At 59.5% G+C, this 19,586-nt stretch overlaps 2 protein-coding genes across 2 annotated transcripts in view; both read left to right on the top strand.

The window, feature by feature from the left end:
- Nucleotides 1-235: 235 nt before the first annotated feature.
- PGC (progastricsin) lies at nucleotides 236-8,401 on the top strand. The gene is made up of 9 exons (XM_070418620.1): nucleotides 236-362; nucleotides 1,719-1,869; nucleotides 2,553-2,670; nucleotides 3,446-3,564; nucleotides 3,975-4,174; nucleotides 5,285-5,407; nucleotides 5,961-6,108; nucleotides 7,108-7,206; nucleotides 8,106-8,401. The coding sequence occupies exons 1-9, from the start codon at nucleotides 304-306 to the stop codon at nucleotides 8,256-8,258; spliced, it is 1,170 nt and encodes a 389-aa protein (XP_070274721.1). The 5' UTR covers nucleotides 236-303; the 3' UTR covers nucleotides 8,259-8,401.
- A 1,508-nt stretch (nucleotides 8,402-9,909) lies between these two features.
- Nucleotides 9,910-19,586, top strand: part of TFEB (transcription factor EB) — a 47,631-nt gene continuing 37,954 nt past the window's right edge. The window contains exon 1 of the mRNA XM_070418621.1: nucleotides 9,910-10,164. The gene's annotated coding sequence lies outside the window, so the exon portion shown is untranslated. The remainder of the gene's footprint in view (nucleotides 10,165-19,586) is intronic.

Raw genomic sequence — 19,586 nt, forward strand, 5'->3', positions numbered from 1 at the left:
CAAGAAGTCATCTGTGCCACTCCAACTCTTATCGCTCCTACCTCTTGGCCGCATACTTGTGTGAAAAAGTCAATAAGATGAAAAGTGCTTTGCGGCCACCCTCCCGAGGGAAAACACACAGGAACAATTGGTACGCGGAGCATGGGGTACACAGGGACTGAGGTCATGTTTGCCCAGGGCAGGGGGCAGGGGCTGTCCTGGATCCGGGGGTATAAAGGGCGGAGGAGGGCTCAGGCCTTCACTTGACTGCAAGTGCCCGACTCGGAGTGGCCTTTGCTCTGTGGCCAGCTGGGAACCGGCACCATGAGGCGGATAGTGGCGGCCTTGCTCTGCCTCCAGCTCCTGGAGGCGGCGGTGGTCAAGTGAGTTTGGGGTCTGGCTGCTGGTGCAGGAGCCCGGGCGGGAGATGGGCCCCCGCGAGGCGTGGCCTGGTCAGGGGACACCCCAGCTGCTTCGGTTCCAGAATCTCTGCCGGGGTAGGACGGGAGTCACAGGTGGGAGGAGGTACAGCCTCTGCCTTCAGAGAACTTCAGTCAAAGGCAGGAAAGATGGGCCTGGAACAGAGAAGAGGGGTGACACTGCCCGAGCAGCCCTGGAAGGGCGCTGTGGTTCCTCCCACAGCAAGGAACAGTGATCTCTGGAGAGGGAGGCATTTGCTAAACTTGCCTGAAGGCTCAAACTTACTGGGCAGGTGGCACCATCGTCTAAGCGGAAACATAAGCGATGTGACCTCCCTATGCTGAGGCGCCAGGAGAAAGGGAGGGCGGGCGGTGTCTTTGGGCGTCAGGGGGGCTGGGCCGGCCGATTCCCTGGGTGAAGAGCGGCTCCTCTCAGAAGCTCCTGTAATGGGCAGGCCCGTAGAGGTGGTTAGAGAAGCTGTCAGCTCAAGGCGAAGGGGTCAGCAGGGAATTTCTGGAGAAAGCAGGGTCCTGAGGGAATGGGGACTGAGACAGGAAAGAAATGAAAGAAGCAGGAAAGCAGGTGGCCGGGAGGCCCCAGAGACGCTCCCCAGGCAGGTCTGGGAGGAAAACCAGGGTGACACGGGAAGAAACCCATGATTCCTGAGTCCCGTTGTCAGAGCTGCTCTGGCTCCAGAGCACCAGGCCCATTTCCCGTGTCCCCAGGCCAGACACCTAGCAGCAGGGGCCGCGCCAGGACCCTGTCTTCTCAGTCCCAGCCTCGTGCGGTGCCCCTGCACCCACAACCTGTCACACCCAGCTGGTGCCAGGTGCCTGAGGGCCGCCACAGGAGAGGGCTCTCTTGGGGTGAAGTTTGCCATCGCGAAACCCTTTTAAAATGCACATATCCTGCAGAGGGTGATGCCTGAATCCCTCTCCCCTTCCCGGGAAGGAATTTATGGGACATTTGAGAGCAGAGGGCCGGGGTGGGATGAGGACCCTTGGGATGGGGAGGGAGCATCCTGGGGGAAGATCATTGTTTCCTGAACCTGGGAGCAAGTCCTGAGAAGAGTTTTGAGAGAAGGGGAAGGAGAGGGGAAGAAAGAGAGAAGCAGAGGGAGAAAGAGATGGAGAGACAGAGAGGAACAGAAACAGAGAAAGGGAAAAACACAGGCGCACACAAGCGACAGCCATGGTACAGAGTGGCAGGGAGACCGAGGCCTTTAGTTGGCGATAGAGGTGGGTGAGCGAGGCGGGGGCGATTGATGGGAGGCGCTGTGGGGAAGAGGGAGGACCTGCTGACGCACAGCCCTTCTGCAGAGTCCCCCTGAAGAGGTTCAAGTCCATCCGTGAAACCATGAAGGAGAAGGGCCTGCTGGAGGCGTTCCTGAGGACCCACAAGCAGGACCCTGCTCAGAAGTACAGATTCGGTGACTTCAGCGTGGGCTACGAGCCCATGGCCTACATGGATGTGAGTCACCGCCCTCCCAGGGGCAGTAGCCCTCTCCCTGCTGCCGAAGGCCAAAGGGAAGGCCCGGGCCGGCCGAGAGCTGCACCCTGCACCCTCCTCTCTGGCCCCTCCCCTTCTCTCAGCCCTACCACCTGGACCTCACCCCCCAGGCAGAGAAGGGAGGGGGGCCCTGCTGAGCTGACAGCTGGGTCACAGAGACCTGCAGCTGCCCTGAGGCCCTGGGCAGGCACCGGCTGAGGGTCCGGCAAGGAGAGGGGAAGAAAGAGAGAAGCAGAGGGAGAAAGAGACGGAGAGACAGAAACAGAGAAAGGGAAAAACACAGGCGCACACAATCCACAGACATGGGTACAGAGTGGCAGGGAGACCGAGGCCTTTAGTTAGAGATGGAGGGCGGGTGAGCGAGGCGGGGGCGATTGATGGGAGGCGCTGTGGGGAAGAGGGAGGACCTGCTGACGCACAGCCCTTCTGCAGAGTCCCCCTGAAGAGGTTCAAGTCCACCCGTGAAACCATGAAGGAGAAGGGCCTGCTGGAGGCATTCCCTGGAGGGAAGGTCCAGCCCTGCTTCTGGAGCGGGCTGCTGGGCAGGGCCTGGTCCCTCCCTGCTCTGCCCATGGAGGACAGGGGCCTGCCGGCCTCGGGCCCCTCCAGAGCTAACAGGCTGCTCCCCCGCCCCCTCGCCCTAGGCTGCCTACTTTGGTGAGATCAGCATCGGGACCCCACCACAGAACTTCCTGGTCCTTTTTGACACCGGCTCCTCCAACCTGTGGGTGCCCTCTGTGTACTGCCAGAGCCAGGCCTGCAGTGAGTGCCGGGCTGGGCAGGGGAGGCGCTGACACCTGGGGCGGGGGGGGGCGGAGGGCGGGCAGTCTTCATAGGGATTGCGGGGGGGACCTTCTGTCCTGGGAGGTTAGGGACTGGCCCAGGGCCACACACACACACACACACACACACACACACGCACGCACGCACGTGCGCGCCCAGGCTGGAGGGAGGAAGCTGGTCCTGGAGCCCACTGGTGCCTCCACCTTTCTGCTCACCAGCTCCTCTTCCTTCATCTGCGTGCCCTGCTCTGCTCCACTCATCACTAAGTCCTGGGGGTCCCCACGGAACATGGGAGAACTGGGATGTGGTCCCCGTCCTGTGCGATGTTGCAGCTCACTGTCTTATGGCTGCCCTGGTCCCTGCCAAAGCCTTGGGGTTCGGGTCCTCATGCCTGTAGCCCGAGGGTCCCCCATTGGCCCCGCCCTACATGCTCTCAGGCCCTGGTGCGGCCACTTGCTGACCTGGTGAGGGTCGGGGAGAGCAGGGACGCCCTGGGGAGTCAGTTAGTCCTGCGTCTGGAAGTGCCAGCGACCTGCTGGGCCAGGGAGACCGCAGGGAGTCACAGGCCTCGGGCCCCCGAGTCTCTAAGTCAGAGGGGGTGTGGGGCCAGGGCAGGCCTTCCAATGCCGGAACCGGAACCGGAACCGGGTGGGCCACCCCTGATGTCCTGAGGCTCCAGGATGGGAGCACAGGCCCGAGAGGCAGGGCAGCCCCCATGTGCCAGCCCGACTCCCGTACCCTCCCGCCCCTGCAGCCGGCCACAACCGCTTCAACCCCAGCCAGTCCTCCACCTACTCCACCAACGGGCAGACCTTCTCCCTGCAGTACGGCAGCGGCAGCCTCACCGGCTTCTTCGGCTACGACACCATGACTGTGAGTGATGCTGCCACTCCCACCCAGGCCTTCAGCTCCAGCCTCACAGGCCTCAGGGTCTAACCAGATCAGACGGAGACCCTGACAAACATGGAAAAACACCGCGCGCTCTACTGCGCAGGACGAGAAATCAGCACAATAAGGCCCAGTCGTTCACTCCCCAAACCCCGCTAAGGGCCATCCTGCGCAGGACACTGAGGACACCGTGGTGAATGGGGTGATGGGGAGGGGGGAGGGCTGCAGTAGGGAAGGCCACTCAGAAGAGACAGCCGCTCTTGCAAGGCCTGCAGGAAGGAAAGCAGAACAGGTGGAGGAGGGGTGAAGAAGAGCCTTGGGGGGGTCTCTGGGGGTGTCTGGGGGGTGGGGGGTGGAGTGACACTTGTCACCTCCCATCCTCTGTGCCCCTGCAGGTCCAGAACATCCAGGTTCCCAACCAGGAGTTCGGCCTGAGTGAGACCGAGCCGGGCAACAATTTCGTCTATGCGCAGTTTGACGGCATCATGGGCATGGCCTACCCTGCCCTGTCCGAGGGCGGGGCCACCACGGCGCTGCAGGGCATGCTGCAGGAGGGCGCCCTCACCAGCCCCGTCTTCAGCTTCTACCTCAGCAAGTGAGGAGCCCCTCCCCCTCCTTCAGCCTGGACAACTGGGGCTCCGTCCTTCGGGATTTGGAGGCCACCCAGCAGGCACTGGCCCCAGCACTTCCGTGCCCAGGGCTTCCCTCCTGGGCTCTGACTCCTCCCCCACACCCCACTGCTCCCCAACCTGGCCTCGGCCTCGCCTTGGTCCCCAGCCCACTCCTTTGCTCTGCGTTCCTCAGCCAGGGCAGCCTCTCTCTTCTTTCGGAGCTTTGCTGTGAGTGTCGCTGCTGATTCTCACTAGCTCCTGGGTTCACCTGCTGCCAGAGCCCCAGGTGGCTCACTGCCTGCAACCGAATGCTTACCGCCCGCCCGGCACCTCTCCTGCAGGGTCATCTGTGCTTCACCCCCTTTGATCTCTTGCTCTAGCCAGGTTGTGGGATGGCAGCCAGGTTCAGGTTCCGCTCCAGGGCCCCCAGTAGCTCCTAACAAGCGGTCCCCCTCACCGCCAGCACCAGCAAACGTGGCCATTTATGGGGAGGGGCCTGGGAGCCGGCGGGGGAGCGGGTTCGAGGCTTGGAACAGACTTTCCTTCTTTCCTCTCCGAAGGAGCCGACCACCTTGTAGACATAGTAGTTGGGGCTTACTCGCTGGGATCTGTTACTAATGTCGCCCATTTATTCTCGACTTCTGTTTACCATCTCTCTGAGCTTAGCCTTAGGAGCTTCCCCCAGTTCCCTCCAGTTCAGGCTCCAGGCCGGCCTCTCAAGCAAGCACAGCCGTCCCCCCCTCCCTGTACCACAGCCCTCCCTCCCTCCAATCCCAGCGAAAACCACCAGCCAAGCGGGGCCTGGGTCAACTCCACCTGCGTCAGGAAGTGGGAGGGAGAGGAAGACGGAGGGGTGGGGTGGGGGGTTGTGGGGGGCACACACCAGCAGCTTCCCCAGGGCAGGATCATCCAGGAGCCGGAGGCACTGGAGATTTTGAGGGGCCCAGCCTGGGAGCCCCTGTCCGAGGGGAGACACAGCCCTGCCCCCAGGGAGCCCAGCCTGGATGGAGGCAGGACGCTCTGGGGATGACTGGTAACAGGAAGTCCTTTCCCATGGCCACTCCCTGACTCGCCTTCCCCTCTGCCTCCTGCAGCCAGCAGGGCTCCCAGGACGGCGGAGCGGTCATCTTCGGGGGAGTGGACAGCAGCCTGTACCAGGGGCAGATCTACTGGGCCCCGGTCACCCAGGAGCTCTACTGGCAGATTGGCATTGAGGAGTGAGTGTGGGGCGGCTCTGGGCGTGTGGGCGCTTCATGCCACACACCCACACACCAGTTGGGGGTGGGGGACGGGAACAGGGGACCCCCCAACCCCCTTCAGGCCTGCCCCCACAAAGCCACAGCTGCCCTCTGCTGGAGTTTTGAGGCCCAGCTCGGCCTGGAGAAGAGGGTGGGATGGGGACAACATAGGAAGGGGCAGGATTTGGAATCCCAACTATTTCAGAACCTGTCATCCAATACTATGGCCTTATAGATTAGAAACCGGGGTGCGTGGTGGTTGGAGGGAGCTAATTTGCTTAAAGTACCTATAATATATCTGCAGCCCTGACTGTCAATGTTTCTAGAACCTTCCTTGGAACCTTTAAGAAGAGCTTCCATGGCCATTTAGGTGGCCCTTAAGTAGACTGGTGTGGTGGGAGACTGGATTGACCTTCCTGGTTGCACCTGGCATGGGTGGCTGTGGCTGTGAGTCCCTCAGGGGTGGGGAAAGCTCACCTCCTAGCTGCCCTGAGCTGGGGGTGCTAAGGCCGCTCATCCCCTCACCATTCAGGTTCCTCATTGATGGCCAGGCCTCCGGCTGGTGCTCCCAGGGCTGCCAGGCCATCGTGGACACGGGCACTTCTCTGCTCACCGTGCCCCAGCAGTACCTGAGTGCCCTGCTGCAGGCCACGGGGGCCCAGGAGGACCAGTACGGACAGGTGTGTCGGGGAGGCGTGCCTTCCCTGGGAGAGGCCAGTGGGAGACAGTTATGGTTGCTTCTGGGATCCAGGAATAGCTTGATTCTTGGCCTCCATACTTCGGGCTTCCCAAGGCCCTGGAGTGGGGAGCCCGGGGTGACTGGGCGGGACCTGGAGCTGGCTTCAGGGGCCAGCGCCTGTGCTGAGGGGCTGTGAGGAGGCTCCGACTAGGCAGCATTTCTTCGGAGCTTCAGCTACTCAGAGGAAACACGTTGAACACTTGCCAGACTTGGAAGTCAGAACGGAGTCACTGGAGGTGGGGCCAAGCTGGTGAGGAACAAGGGGTAACTTTTTTAAAGTATTTTTTTTATTGATTTTGGAGAGGAAGGGAGAGGGAGAGAGAGCTAGAAACATCAATGATGAGAGAATCATTGATCAGCTGCCTCCTACATGCCCCACAGTGGGGATCGAGCCCGCAACACAGGCATGTGCCCTTGACTGGAATCGAACCTGGGACCCTTCAGTCCGCAGGCAGACGCTCCATCCACTGAGCCAAACCAGCTGGAGCGAGGGATAACTTTTTAATCCACATGTCCCTCACCGCCCTAGGGCCAGGCCCCCTGCTCCCCCTTTCTCCAGAACCCAGCAAAGCGTTTGTCTAAGTAATTCCTTCCCATTACCTTTGGGGGACCTACTCTTTCTACCGATCTGTGTGTTTTCAAAAGACAGTTGCAGAGATGGGGCACAGATTCAATGTGTCATGAGGAGAAATTCAGGCAAAAGTAATGTTTTTGGGGTGGGAGAGATGCTCGCGTCTCCCCAAATCCCTCCCTCCCCCGTGCAGGAGTCCACACGAGTAATGCCAGCAGCACCGACACAGGACTCCCCCTTAGTGTTGCCACCTCCGGTCCAAAAGCAGGCTGGGGACTCAGGCCTGGGACCAGAGGGGCTGCGGCGACGGGTCGGTAGGTATCTCAGGTGGGAGATGAGACAGCCTGGGCCCTGCTCCTCTCTCTGCAGTTTGTTGTGAACTGTAACAGCATCCAGAACCTGCCCACCTTTACCTTCATCATCAACGGGGTGCAGTTCCCTCTGCCGCCCTCCTCCTACATCCTCAACGTAAGTGCCGGTCCCCTCGGGCTGAGCCAGCAGGGCCATGGCGGGGTGGGAGGAAGGCGTGGGGAGCCAGGCACGCTGGGTCTCCTTACCCTGAGCCACTTTCCGTAGAATCAGCTTCCCCACTCACTGATTCCAAACCCCCTTCTCTGGAATGAGGCTGCGAATAGTTAATACTATTATTATTAATTAGTGGGCTCTTTGCTGCGTACCTACCAGGGTGAGCCACGGTGGGAAGCACTTTGTTTATACTATTCTACTTAATTGACACGACATTCAATGAGGGAGATACTAATTTCTATTTTACAAGTGAACAGAGAGGTTAGGTAACGCACCCAAGGCTGCACAGCTAGTCAGGGTGAAACTAAGGTTTGGATCCAAGTTGGTCTGCCTCGAACGCTTGACCATCAGGACGACCTGGGAACAGGAGGTGGGTGGGTGGGTGGGGGGCATGAGGGGAGGAGTCCCTGAAGCCTGAATTCCCCCATTCCAGAAATTCCTCCCACTGGCCTCTGCTCTGGCAGCTCAGTTGGTCTGAGTCCTCAAGGGCACAGAGATGCTGGCTCACTCATTTCTGCATTTGCACCCCGAGTCCCGGGCCCCGGGCACCCTGAGCCCTGGGCAGACTCCTGTGGCTGCAGTTCTTAGAGCCTAGGGGGCCTGGGGATGTGAATTTGTTCTGTTGGGACAAATGCAAAATGATGCAGATCATATGCAAATCGAGATGTGCAGGGGGCGTAGTGTCCGCAGGGAAACCAAGGTCCCAGTGCTGCCGGGAGCTTGGGAGGATGTGTGGCTTCGTGTTTATGCGTGTGTGAGCTTCCTAATTTCCTGGGGCGCAGGGCTGAGCGTGCCTGTCCGTGTGAGTGCGATGAATGAGTGCTGTGCTCTGTCTTGTGCAGGACAATGGCTACTGCACCGTGGGGGTCGAGCCCACCTACCTGCCCTCCCCGAACGGCCAGCCCCTGTGGATCCTCGGGGATGTCTTCCTCAGGTCCTACTATTCCGTCTACGACATGGGCAACAACAGGGTGGGGTTCGCCACTGCCGCCTAGACCCAGTGACTGGACGCCTGGGCTCCCCTTTTCCTCTCAGCCCCCCACCTTACAGGGGCTCCTCTCTGTGCTTCTCTGGATCCAGCTTTCCTCTTCTGGACTCTGGACTTTTTCTAATAATAAATAGTTCTTCAGGTTGGTCAGCCTGTTGTTGTGTTTTAGAGGGTCGCTGTGACCTGTAAAGGCCGCGCCTGGTCTTAAGGAGTGGGAAGCAAGAGTCAGGGGCGAAGTTGCTTCTGCTGAACCATGTTGTCCCTCAATTGCTTCCAGGTTTCTGGGTGGGCCCCTGAGATTCTAAGAGAAATGGGACATAAGGTAGGGCTTGGGGATGGGCCCTGTGCCCTTCAGAGCTTCTCTCTGCAGAGGGAAGACAATGGTAGCGGCATCAAGGCAGGGCATTCCTTTGTGAAGGGAAAAGGGGCCCTATTCTGACGACCCAAAATGCTCTGCTGACCTAACTAATCAAATAACCACCAGAAGTACCCACCCCCGATGTCCACAGGCATGTCCACTAGCAGTGCGGCCGGGGGGTGGGGGGGGCGGCAACAAATCTAAATCCACTTCCTTATCTGGGATCAAGTTTGCGCTGGGAGCTTCCTGAGGCCTGCCGGATGCCTCAGATGCCTATGTGCACTTGTAACCGTCATGGGCCCTCCAGGGAGGAGGCTAGTGCCACCAGAACCTATTTCCAGGAGGGCTTCTGAAGGTCTGAGCTGAGTTAAGCAGAGAATATTTTCATCCAGGACCTGTGTTTGAAGAAGGGCTGGCCCTCAACAGTGCACAGGAGGGAGAGCTACTTAAATCACATGGGCTCTAACCAACTGAACAAGAGGCCTTGTCCCTCTAGTAGATTCATCCCTGTCCTCCCTAGGAACCACCTAGCAAGACCCAGAGGCAGGGGGTGGAGGAGGGAGAGGGGGAGGGGTGGAGGAGGGGGAAGGAGAGGGGAAAGCAGAGAATGAAGGCTCAGCACCCTGTAACTTCTTCCGACAGGGGAAGGTGACATGGGAGATCAGAACATTTCTGGGTTTGATAGTGGTGGGGGGTACCAGAAAGCGCGAACTGACGAGACCTAGGTTGGGAGGGGCAGGCTGTACATGCAAAACTCATAGTGGGCGGGAAGGGGGGCTCCATTCCACGTCACACTTCTTTCATCCTGTCCTTCACAAGGCTGACCCCAACCTTGCCCCTTACGTCCAGAAGCAGGTGTAAACGCGCAAATCAGGTGGCAAACTCAGGTTGCCGCTGGAGAGTTCCTATGGCAACAGCACACCCCCTGGGACCCTACATCTTCCCCAGACTCTTGAGAAAGACAGCCTGCTGGGTGCCTTTCCTTGGGGTCAGACAGGCCACAGGGTGCATAGTAGTGCGCTCCGGTTCGGGACATCACTGACTGAGAAGAGAAAGAAAACTTGCAAAAGGGGCAGAAACGAAGTGGATGGATAACAGGTTCCAGGTTAAACGCCAAGTCCCTGTCTACCGCCTTGGGCCCAGGGAGCGGACTACAAACCCCGGCGTGCCTCGTTGAGCAGCAACGAAGACTACGTTTCCCAGCGGGCGCCGCGGCGGGCCGGCGGGGGGCGGGGCGGGGCGGGGCGGGGCCGCGGGGGCGGTGCTGCCCTCTGCCGGGCGCCGAGGGAAGTGGGTGCGGAGTGACAGCGGGAGCTGGGGCACCGGGCGCGGGGCTCGGTGACAGCGGAGGCGGCGGCCGCGGGCTAGACGTAGGGAGCGGCGGCGGCGCCGACGGCAGCGGGAAGGGCGGACGGGGCGGGCTTCCCTGGAGGCCCCGAGCCGGAGGAACCCGGGACGGGGCGGCCGGCGCAGCTTGCGGACCGGACACCTGAACTTGGGACAAGTTGCTGGAGCCCGGGAAGCGGGCGGCGGACGGATTGACCTTCAGAGCTAGGTGAGCGGGGCCGGGGGCTCGGGGTGCGCGGAGGGCCCGGGACCCCCGGCCCGGAACCCCCACCCCCATCGGTGGGTCCGGGACAGGTGGGTGGGTGGGGGTGCGGGCTGGGGCGGGGAGCGAGACCGTGTGCGCCGCGCCGCCGCCGGCGCCGCTGCCCGTCCAGCCCCGGACGCCCGGCACATGGCCCGAGCGGCGCTGCTGCCGGTCCCGAGAATCCGCGCGGCCCCTCCCTTCAGGCCCGGGTCGGGGGCGGCTTCTCCGCGACCTTATGTAACCAGGCGGGAGGGGCCGGGGCGGGCGCGGGCCTTCGCAGCCCGGGACCGGGGAGCCTGCAGGGGCGGGAGGCGTGGGAGTGAACTTGCAAGAAGTTTGAGGGACGGGTAGGCCCTGCGCCCGCTCCTTCTTCCCCGGCCGCGGGGGGGGAGGGGGGGCGGGCGGCGCGGGGGAGGGCGCCGGAGGCAGGGGAGGTGTGCGGGGGCCGGGTCCGGCCCGGCCAGGCCCGGCCGGGATGGTCTGGGGGAGTGGGAGGGCCCAGCGGCGCCCCGCCCCGGGGCCGGGCTGCGGAGGGTGCGGGCGGGGGGAGGGGGCGGCGGTGGAAGTACCATCCCTCCCTCCCTTCCCGTCCCCGTCCCGCTCGGTCTCTAGAAGCCGCCGCCCGGCTCGAGTCCCCTGGCATCCCGAGCGCAGTCTTTTTCTCCCCCTCGCATTATTCCGCGACCTCGGGGAGCCCCAACCCCGGCTCATCCTCAGCGCGCCCTCCTTCTGTCTGTTTTCCCGGGAGCTCCCAGCCATCTGCCCGGGCCCCGAGTACCGCCCCCGCCCTCCGCCTCGGTCCCGAATCCCGGAAAACACTCCCCTTCCCCGTCTTCCCGGTGTCCGCGTCCCCCCCACCCCACCCCCCCTTATTCCGGACAGCTCCTCGGCCTGGTGCGTGCGCTCGCCTCCAGGAAGGGAGCGGGCCGGGTCCGGCTCGGTCCCGCCCCTCGGCCCCCTCCCAGCCCGGTGCTGGCTTCACGCACGGCTGCCCCGAGCTGCTTCGGGTTGCGAGAGCAGGTTCGCGCCGCAGCCGCCCGGCGCACCCCAGCCTCGCGCCCAGGGGGAGGGCGGGCGCCCGCGCTGCCCAGGGCTCCCCCTTCCGGCTCCCGGCCAGCCCCCCCTCCGCACGGAGCTGGCGGGATCCCTGTCCACCACCGTGGTCTTCCCGCCTGTCGGTTCTGCGGACGGTTCTGCGGGGCAGTAGCTGGACTAAAGGCGGGCAGCGCTTTGGCTTCGCGCTGGTTCTCGGGGGAAGCGCCGTGATTACTGCCCAACCTGCACCCCCACACCCCAATCCCCCGTCCTCAGTAAGGGGTGCCTAGTGGAGCGGGGGGGGGGGGGGGGTCAAGGCTGTGCAGGCCCCCGTGGCATCCCTGGGATGTGGACTCAGGCCCTTCCCCTGGCCCTGGCCAAGATGCCCCCCGGTTTCCTCTAGGGCGGCCAGGCCTGTGCGCCATCAGAAGGCAGCTCCTGGCTCCTTGGCCTATTCCCTCGAGGCCTTGTCTGTGCCACGCGGGAGTCGGCTCCTCGCCTGCCCGCAGGGAGCCCACAGTCTGGGAAGAGACTGCAGCGATCATTAAAGGCGTCTGTAGAGGCACTGGAAGGGGAAGGCCGGGTGGTCTGCCTGTATGTGCCTCGGTTTCCCCGGCTGTGCGAAAAATAGCATTTGACTTGGCCCCTTTCTTTCTGCCGGCCTCCCGGCTGCTGGGACAGGAGCGGAGCCAGAGTGCACATGAAGGGCTGTTTGCAGTGACTGTTCTCGAGCACCGTGTGCAAGGCCTGTTGCAGCCGCAGTGCTCTCTTGTCTTAGCTCAGTGAGGTGCAGCCCAATGGGGACCCAGGTCTCCTGGTGCGGGGTCCCATGGAAGGGGTGCAGGGTTTGGGGCAGGGAACATCTCAGGTGACACAGAGGGGGGCAGGGGCTGGGCCAGGGCTGGCAGGCGTCCCTGTAGGGTCCTGGAAGAGTAGACATGCCCAGTGCCTATTCCCATTGCCAGTCAGGACCCCCTTTCAGCCTCTCTGCTGGAAAGGAGGTAGGAGGGGCCTCTACCCCTCGGGCCTGGCTGCCCTTTGAGGGTCTGGCTTCTGGCCCTGATCCCTCCTGGAGCTCTGTTTATGGCTGTAATTGTATCATTAGCCAGAGTTTATAGAGTTACTTAGCACCTGCCCCCACAGGGAGTGGCCCAGCCACCCCTGGCTTCTGTCTCTTCCTTTTCAAAGTCAACTTGGTTTCTGCTGGCAGCAGGGGTTTCCCCAACCACAGCGGCATGAAAGCCAGGTTGGGCCTTTGTCCTGTGGACCAGGGCAGTCAGCACTTGGGGCCCAGCCTGGGGCTGCCCCGGAGATGACCGTGGAAATGGAGCTGAGAAGTGTCCGTATCCCAGGATGCAGTGGTAATGTGTGTAATGTGTGTGTCCTCACCTGAAAAGAGATAAAAATGCACACACCTCATGGGCTGTTGTGAGGATTCAAGAGGAGCTGTGCCTGGTACATGCTGAGTCCGTGGTGTTGCTCTGGGTGCCAGGATGCAGTGTAATTGATGGGGGTTTGTGTGTGATTATGAAGTACAGGTGTCTAAGTATGTGTGTATAGATGAATTGTGCAATGCATGTCTGCGAGACTAATAGTAACACAATATTATATTAATAGACTCTTCATCCATTCTCTTTATGCTATAACAGGACAATATTATAATAAAACTTAGTTGTCAACAACAGTTGCCAACATTTATTGTGTATTCATTCGTTAGAATGAAGTAGGAACTATGATCTTCATTATACTGACTCGGGAAAGCTGGGGAAGTTGCCTGAAGTGACACAGCCTAGAAGTAGTAGGGATTCTAACCAAGGCCCGAATGACTCCAGAACCCGGTTACCGATCCCTAAAGACCACTTCGGGGTTTCCTGGCGTTCTCTCTTAAGAGGTGGGGGTGTGGTGGTCTGGAACCTTCTTTTTCCCATCCAGGTTTCCCGCGCTGAGCATGAGCGGGAACTTGATGAGGCCGCTGCCCCAGGACCACACCTGTCTCTTGGCCACTTCTCCAAGCTGCTGTCACAGGTGATCAAAGGACCCCGGCCGAGAACCTTCTTGACTCGCCTGAGTTCACACAAGGCTTCCTGGGTCTCCTTGGAAACCGCAGACGTAGTAGACGTCTCTGTAGAGTGGAGCCTCAGCTCAGTGGGCACTTGCGTGATCAGATAGGAGAAAAGGCTGTGGGGACTATTGGGTGAGGATGAGGCAGCAGCGAAAGTCATGAGGACACGGGAGAGCGAACCTCCCTGACAGGCTGTGTGGCTGGGCCAGGCCCTGCTCCTCGCATTCTCGGTTTCCATATCTGTGAACCTAAACCAGTGATGGCGAAACTTTTGAGCTCGGCGTGTCAGCATTTTGAAAAACCCTAACTTAACTCTCGTGCCGTGTCACATATAGAAATTTTTTGATATTTGCAACCATAGTAAAACAAAGATTTATATTTTTGATATTTATTTTATATATTTAAATGCCATTTAACAAAGAAAAATCAACCAAAAAAATGAGTTCGCGTGTCACCTCTGACACGTGTGTCATAGGTTCGCCATCACTGACCTAAACCATCTGTGGGATCCCCTGTAATGCGAACCTCCTACAGATCCCCGGCAGAGGCACCAGAACAGGAGAGGCTCAGAAAGAGGGGAACTGCGGCATCCGCTCACCAGAGGCGGCCTGGTAGAGTGACCAGCCAGCTTTGCTTGGGACAGAGCCATAGCTCCCCTGTAACGAGCACTGGGCTAAGTGTAACCTAGGCGGGGGTCGTTGAGAGCATGGGCTCTGGGGCCCGGCTTCCTGGCTTGGAATCCCGTTCTGCCACTTCCTAGCTGTGTGGCCCTGGGCAAGCTGCTTAACCCCACTGTGCTCCCATTTCCTCACCTAAACAGTGAGGGTTACAGTAGCTCCTACCTAACAGTGCTGTGGTGAGGGCTATGTTCATGCTCGCTGCATGTATAGAAGTCAGAATAGTGCCATGCTGTAAACGTTAGCCATGATCGCCCTGGCCGGGGTCGCTAAGTGGTTAGAGCGTTGGCCCTTGGACGGAAGGGTCGCAGGTTCGATTCCTGGTCAAGGGCACATACTTGGGTTGCAGGATTGATCCCCAGCCCCGGTTGGGGCATGTGTGGGAGACAACTGATGGATGTGTTTCTCTCACGTCGATGTTTCTCTCCTTCCTTCCCTTCCTTTCTTCCACTCTCTCTAAAAATTAATGGGAAAAATATCCTCAGTTGGGGATTAACAGGAACAACAACAAAATGTTAGTTATTACCATTATTTCTTATAACTCCTCCCTCCCTCCCTCCCTCCCTCCCTCCCTCCCTCCCTCCCTTCCTTCCTTCCTTCCTTCCTTCCTTCCTTCCTTCCTTCCTCATTTTCAAGTGAGGAAAGAGAGGCATAGAGAGCTCTAAAAAAACAAGACCTATGGGCTGCAAGTAGTCCCCTGTGCGCTTAACCTCTGCGAATGAAATACCTGACACTGCTTTGCAGCCTCCATGGCCACAGTCTCCTCTACTCCCTGTACCACCCCACCCAGCCTGGTCTCCCATTCAACAGGATAGCCTAGGGCCGTGGTCGGCAAACTGTGGCTCGCGAGCCACATGCGGCTCTTTGCCCCCTTGAGTGTGGCTCTTCCACAAAATACCACATGCGGGGGCGCACGTACAGTACAATTGAAACTTTGTGGCCCATGCGCAGAAGTCGGTATTTTGTGGAAGAGCCACACTCAAGGGGCCAAAGAGCCGCATGTGGCTCGCGAGCTGAAGTTTGCCGACCACTGGCCTCGGGGACTTGGCAGTGACTGCAACATCTCCACCATCCCCGTCCTGCCTGTCCCTTGGGAGTCCTTGAGTGGCACCTGGCCTGGTCGCTTACTTCCACTCCTGACCCGTGGCTCTCCCCTGTGCTCCTGCTGCCTGCTGGCCCCTTCTCCGCTCTGCACCAGAGACACAGGGCCCCTTGGCTGCAGTGTCACGGGAGGTGGAGCCACAATCCCAGCGATAGAGCAGGGTCTGGGACTTGCCACGCCCATAGCAAGGGCTCTGCTGTGGGGTGGCAGGCAGTGGGTGAGAGCAGAGGGCGGCTCAGAGGGGCGGAGGCAAGAGGCAGAGCCATTGCCAGTCTTTTCTCCTGGCTCTTCAGTGTGGGCACAAGGAGAAGGAGAAATGGCGTCTGGCCGTCCCACCCCAGTCCAGCTTCCTCCGGGGCAGGCCTCCTGTTGGCTCTGATCCACAGCAGAGGTCCCAGAGTAAAATGTGATGCCAGGGGGCTAATCCAGGAATCCCAACAGACTCTCCAGAAACCCCTGGTCCCTTCCCTCAGCCCTTGTTCATGCCAGTTCCCTCTCCTGGCACCCTGTCTCCTGCTCCCTCCTTCTCTAAATCCTGTCCATCAAGGCACACCTTCCCAGGAGACCCAGGGGACTGTGCTCTCCGACTTGGGCCCTGGCTGGCTATTATGATCGCCTGGGAGCTCTTAAAAAATACCATTGCTGCCCTAGCTGGTTTGGCTCAGTGGACTGAAGGGTCTCAGGTTCAATTCTGGTCAAGGGCACATGCCCAGGTTGTGGGCTTGATCCCCAGTAGGGGACATGCAGGAGGCAGCCAATCAATGATTCTCTCGCATCATTGATGTTTCTATCTCTCTTTCCCTTCTCCCTTCCTTTCTGAAATCAATAAAGATATATATATTTTTAAATACCATTGCTTCTGAGCCTTGGGGGAGGCATGAATATTTTTTTTTTAAATCCCGCAAACGATTCTGATGCCCTTTCTCTGAGACGGTGGTTCTCACCTTTGAAAGAGCATCAGAACCACCTGGAGGAATTGTTAGACCACAGCTTGCTGGGCCCCACGCCAGGGTTTCTGATGAGCAGGCCTGGGATTCATAGGTCTGGGGTTTGCATTTCTGACAAGTCCTCAGGGGATGCTGATGCTACTGGTCCCCAGACCACATTTCAGAACCTACGGCTTTGCAGCTACCCTGGCAAGAGCTGTCTCCTGGGCCTCTGATGGCTTGGGGCCTCTCAGGCCCATCTCCTTTTTGACACCAGGTCCCCAGGGACAGGGACCACTCTGAGTTTCCTCATGAACCTCTGAGTCCTCATATAGTGGGGCCTCCCTCCCCCAGCCTGGCTCTGTGGCCCTGCCTCCTGTTGCACTGACCACTGGCCAGCCTCGTGTTCTTGGCAGCCTCCTCTGGGATAAGTGCTCAGGAAATGCCTGCTGTTTGGTCCAGGCGGGAGGAGGTGGACAATGAAGGATGCGCTAGCCCTGAGAGCCATCAGAACATGGGACGGCTCTGCAGCTCCTGCAGAAGTGCCTGGAGCCAGAGCAGCGTTACTGGACCAGGGGGAGGTGTCCGAGCCCCCCACTTCGTTGAGGCTGTAGAAAGCCCCCCCACATTATTTCACTTTCCTAACCCGTGGAGGGCAAGTGTTGGATCACTGCCTTGTATGCCTTGTTGATAATAAAAATGCTAAAGTGCACCAAAAGCAGCTCTTCCCTTCTCCTTTCCTCACCCGGACTGGAGATGTTGGGAGGGCGGGAGCATGAGGGAGGGGAGGGCGGTCAGTGCTCGAGGTAGGGTGTCTCCAACACCTTCTAGGACAGTGGTTCTCAACCTTCCTAACGCCGCGACCCTTTAATACAGTTCCTCATGTGGTGGTGACCCCCAACCATAAAATTATTTTCGTTGCTACTTCATAACTGTAATGTTGCTACTGTTATGAATCGTCATGTAAATATCTGATATGCAGGATGTATTTTCATTGTTACAAATTGAACATAATTAAAGCATAGTGATTAATCACAAAAACAATATGTAATATATATGTGTTTTCTGATGGTCTTAGGCAACCCCTGTGAAAGGGTCGTTCGACCCCCAAAGGGGTCGCGACCCACAGGTTGAGAACCGATGTTCTAGGGGGTCCTGGGCCTCTAGGACAACAGATAGTTGGGTGACTCAGGCTTCCTTAGAAGCTGGGGAGCTGGAACACAGCCTGGTGGGAGGAGAGGTGGTGGCCCGCCTTTTAGCTCTGCAGGGCGAGGCAGGATGAGCTTGGCGTGAGCACAGGCGCTGGCTGTTCTGTTCGGTGCAATAGCCCGAGTGCCCAGAGGAGAGCGAGGCACGTAGTGCATGCTCAGTAGTCTTTGTGGAGGGAGGAGAGGGAGCGTGCTTTGAGCCCCCACCATGTGCCCAGAAGCGAGGACACAGCGGAGGCTGTACCCCTGGGCTCTGCCCTGCGCGGGCTGGGTACCAGCTTCACCGTCCAGACTCGGGCTGCACAGCTCGACCAGGAGCAGCTCCCAGCCTCACCGGCTGTGGTCCGGGTCCAGCCTGGCTCTGGTGGGGCTCAGTCTGTCTCTCCCCGTACAGGGTGTGCCCCTCCCCCCCGCAGTTCTACCAGGGGGGCTGTGGGGTGGAGCTCGGTTTGTTTTCTCCTGTTTGCCAAGGGAAGTCACAGCCTGTCCTCTGCCGTGTTTATAATTGGTTTGGGAAAACACCTGCCCCAGCCCCCCACCGTCCCTGAGGGGTGCCAAGTGACACCTTATACTGTCTACTCCCTGCTGTGCCGTGTCCCCCTCCTGGCTCTAGCCAGGTGCGCTCTCAGCTGCCCCTGCCAGTGTGGCACTGGCTGGCTTTGCTGCAGGCGGATGGGGCTGCGGGGCCAGGGGCCTCAGAGGCCAGCCAGTGCTGCCCTCGCCTTGTCTAGAGGAGACCGAGGCCCAGGGAGTGTGGGCGCCACCCCAGCACCCCATGGCCTTGGTCACCTTTGGGGTCAGCAGGCATGAACCGAGCACTGCCTGGGCTGGCCCAGCAGGGGATGGGCACAGGGCATGGGTCCTCCTCAAAGCGGACAGCTAGCGGGAACGTCCGTAGCCAGGGAGGACAGACAGGCAGAGAGATGTAAGAGAGGACGTAATGACGTCCTAAGTCAATGTCCACGTGTCCACGCCCGACCCTTCTCTCTAAAGAGCATTCTTCCTTGGCATGGAGAGTTTTTACAAGAGGGTTGTGCCAGCACAGTGACCTTTCTACCCTCTGGGCAGCTCTGCCTTCCCCAGGCCCTCTCACCTGGTCCCTCCGCAGGTCCGGTGCTTCCCCCCTGGACAGACCCTTCTTTCAGGAGGGCCAGAGGCAGCTGAGTATGAGGGGGGAAGGCTGCAGGGAGGCCCCTGAGCCGCCCACCTGCCAGTCGGAAGCCCTGGGCCCTGGCGGATGGGGTGCTACACTGGGCCCAACAGCTCAGGCTGGTTTGGAGCTCCAGGCTTGGGCCTGGACCCAGGGGCACTGCACCTACGCATTCCCCACCTCAGCGCCTTCTCGCCTTTTCCTCCCCCAGCCCCTCTGACCCTCCATCTAGTTCCACTGCATCTGGAACATGGGTCTTTCCTGCTCTCTGCCCCCCTCTCTCCATATTCTTCATTTCTCTTTTCTGCCCCCTCCCTTTGGTGTGTTCAGAGGATGTCTGAGGCTCACCTGCTCCTTCAGTGCCTACCCAGGGGAGTCTCTGAGGGACCGGAGGAATAGCCCAAGGCAGGGTGAGGGGTGGGGGTGCCCAGCCTGATGCAGCTCCCTGCCCTTGGGTGAGGGGTGTGTGGTGGCTGGAATGCCCTGGAAAGGCTGGGAGATGAAAGGGGTTGCCGTGCCCAGCACGTAGGGCTGAGGGACAGCCAGGAGCCTGGGCAAGCGGGCGAGCCCCACACAGACTGCCCTGGGTGTCACTGCACCTCCAGACCCGGGCCTGACTGCAGGTTCTGTCTAGTGTGCTTGGCCTAGTTACATGGTTCTCACAGCCAGGTGTGGGAAGAAAAGGCAATTTCCATTTCTATTTCTATCTTACTCCTTTCTCCCCCTTTTTATTGTGGAATAGATCACACTCGGTGAAAAGAGCTTTAACATATACTATCTATAATAACTGTTGGGGTCAGCCCCAGCAGGTCCAGGGGTCCCCAAAGGTGTGGATGGAGTCAGCAAAGAAGGAATGACATGGAGGCTACGTCAGTTGATCAGCATAGCAAGGTTCTCCCACCAGAGGTTCTGTAGCCAAGTTCTGGTGCCATGTTCTCTCGCTAGGTTCTCCATCCAGCTTCTCCAAGTTCTCCCGCCAAGTTCTGTAGCCAGGTTCTGTCCAGGATCTTTTGCCATGTTCTCTCACTAGGTTCTGCCTCTAGGTTCTGTGTGTAGGTTCTCTCTCTAGGTTCTGTCTAGGATTTCCAGCCAAGTCCTGTCTCTAGGTTCTTCAGCCAGGTTCTCCAGATTCTCCAGGCAGGTTCGGTCGCCAGGTTCTCTCCAGGATCTTTTGCCATATTCTATCTAGGTTCTCTCTCTAGGTTCTGTGTCCAGGTTCTGTCCCT

The sequence above is a fragment of the Myotis yumanensis genome, unplaced genomic scaffold (assembly GCF_028538775.1).
Source record: "Myotis yumanensis isolate MYYU_CA2020_CCGP unplaced genomic scaffold, mMyoYum1.0.hap1 SCAF_6, whole genome shotgun sequence".
NCBI classification, from domain to species: Eukaryota; Metazoa; Chordata; class Mammalia; order Chiroptera; family Vespertilionidae; genus Myotis; species Myotis yumanensis.

Excerpts from the sequence above, each read along its gene's own strand:
- PGC (XM_070418620.1), top strand. The coding sequence starts at position 304 with ATGAGGCGGATAGTGGCGGCCTTGCTCTGCCTCCAGCTCCTGGAGGCG. Across the intron at positions 363-1,718 it reads CTGGAGGCGGCGGTGGTCAA|AGTCCCCCTGAAGAGGTTCA; the intron begins GTGAGTTTGGGG and ends GCCCTTCTGCAG. Across the intron at positions 6,109-7,107 it reads AGGAGGACCAGTACGGACAG|TTTGTTGTGAACTGTAACAG; the intron begins GTGTGTCGGGGA and ends CTCTCTCTGCAG.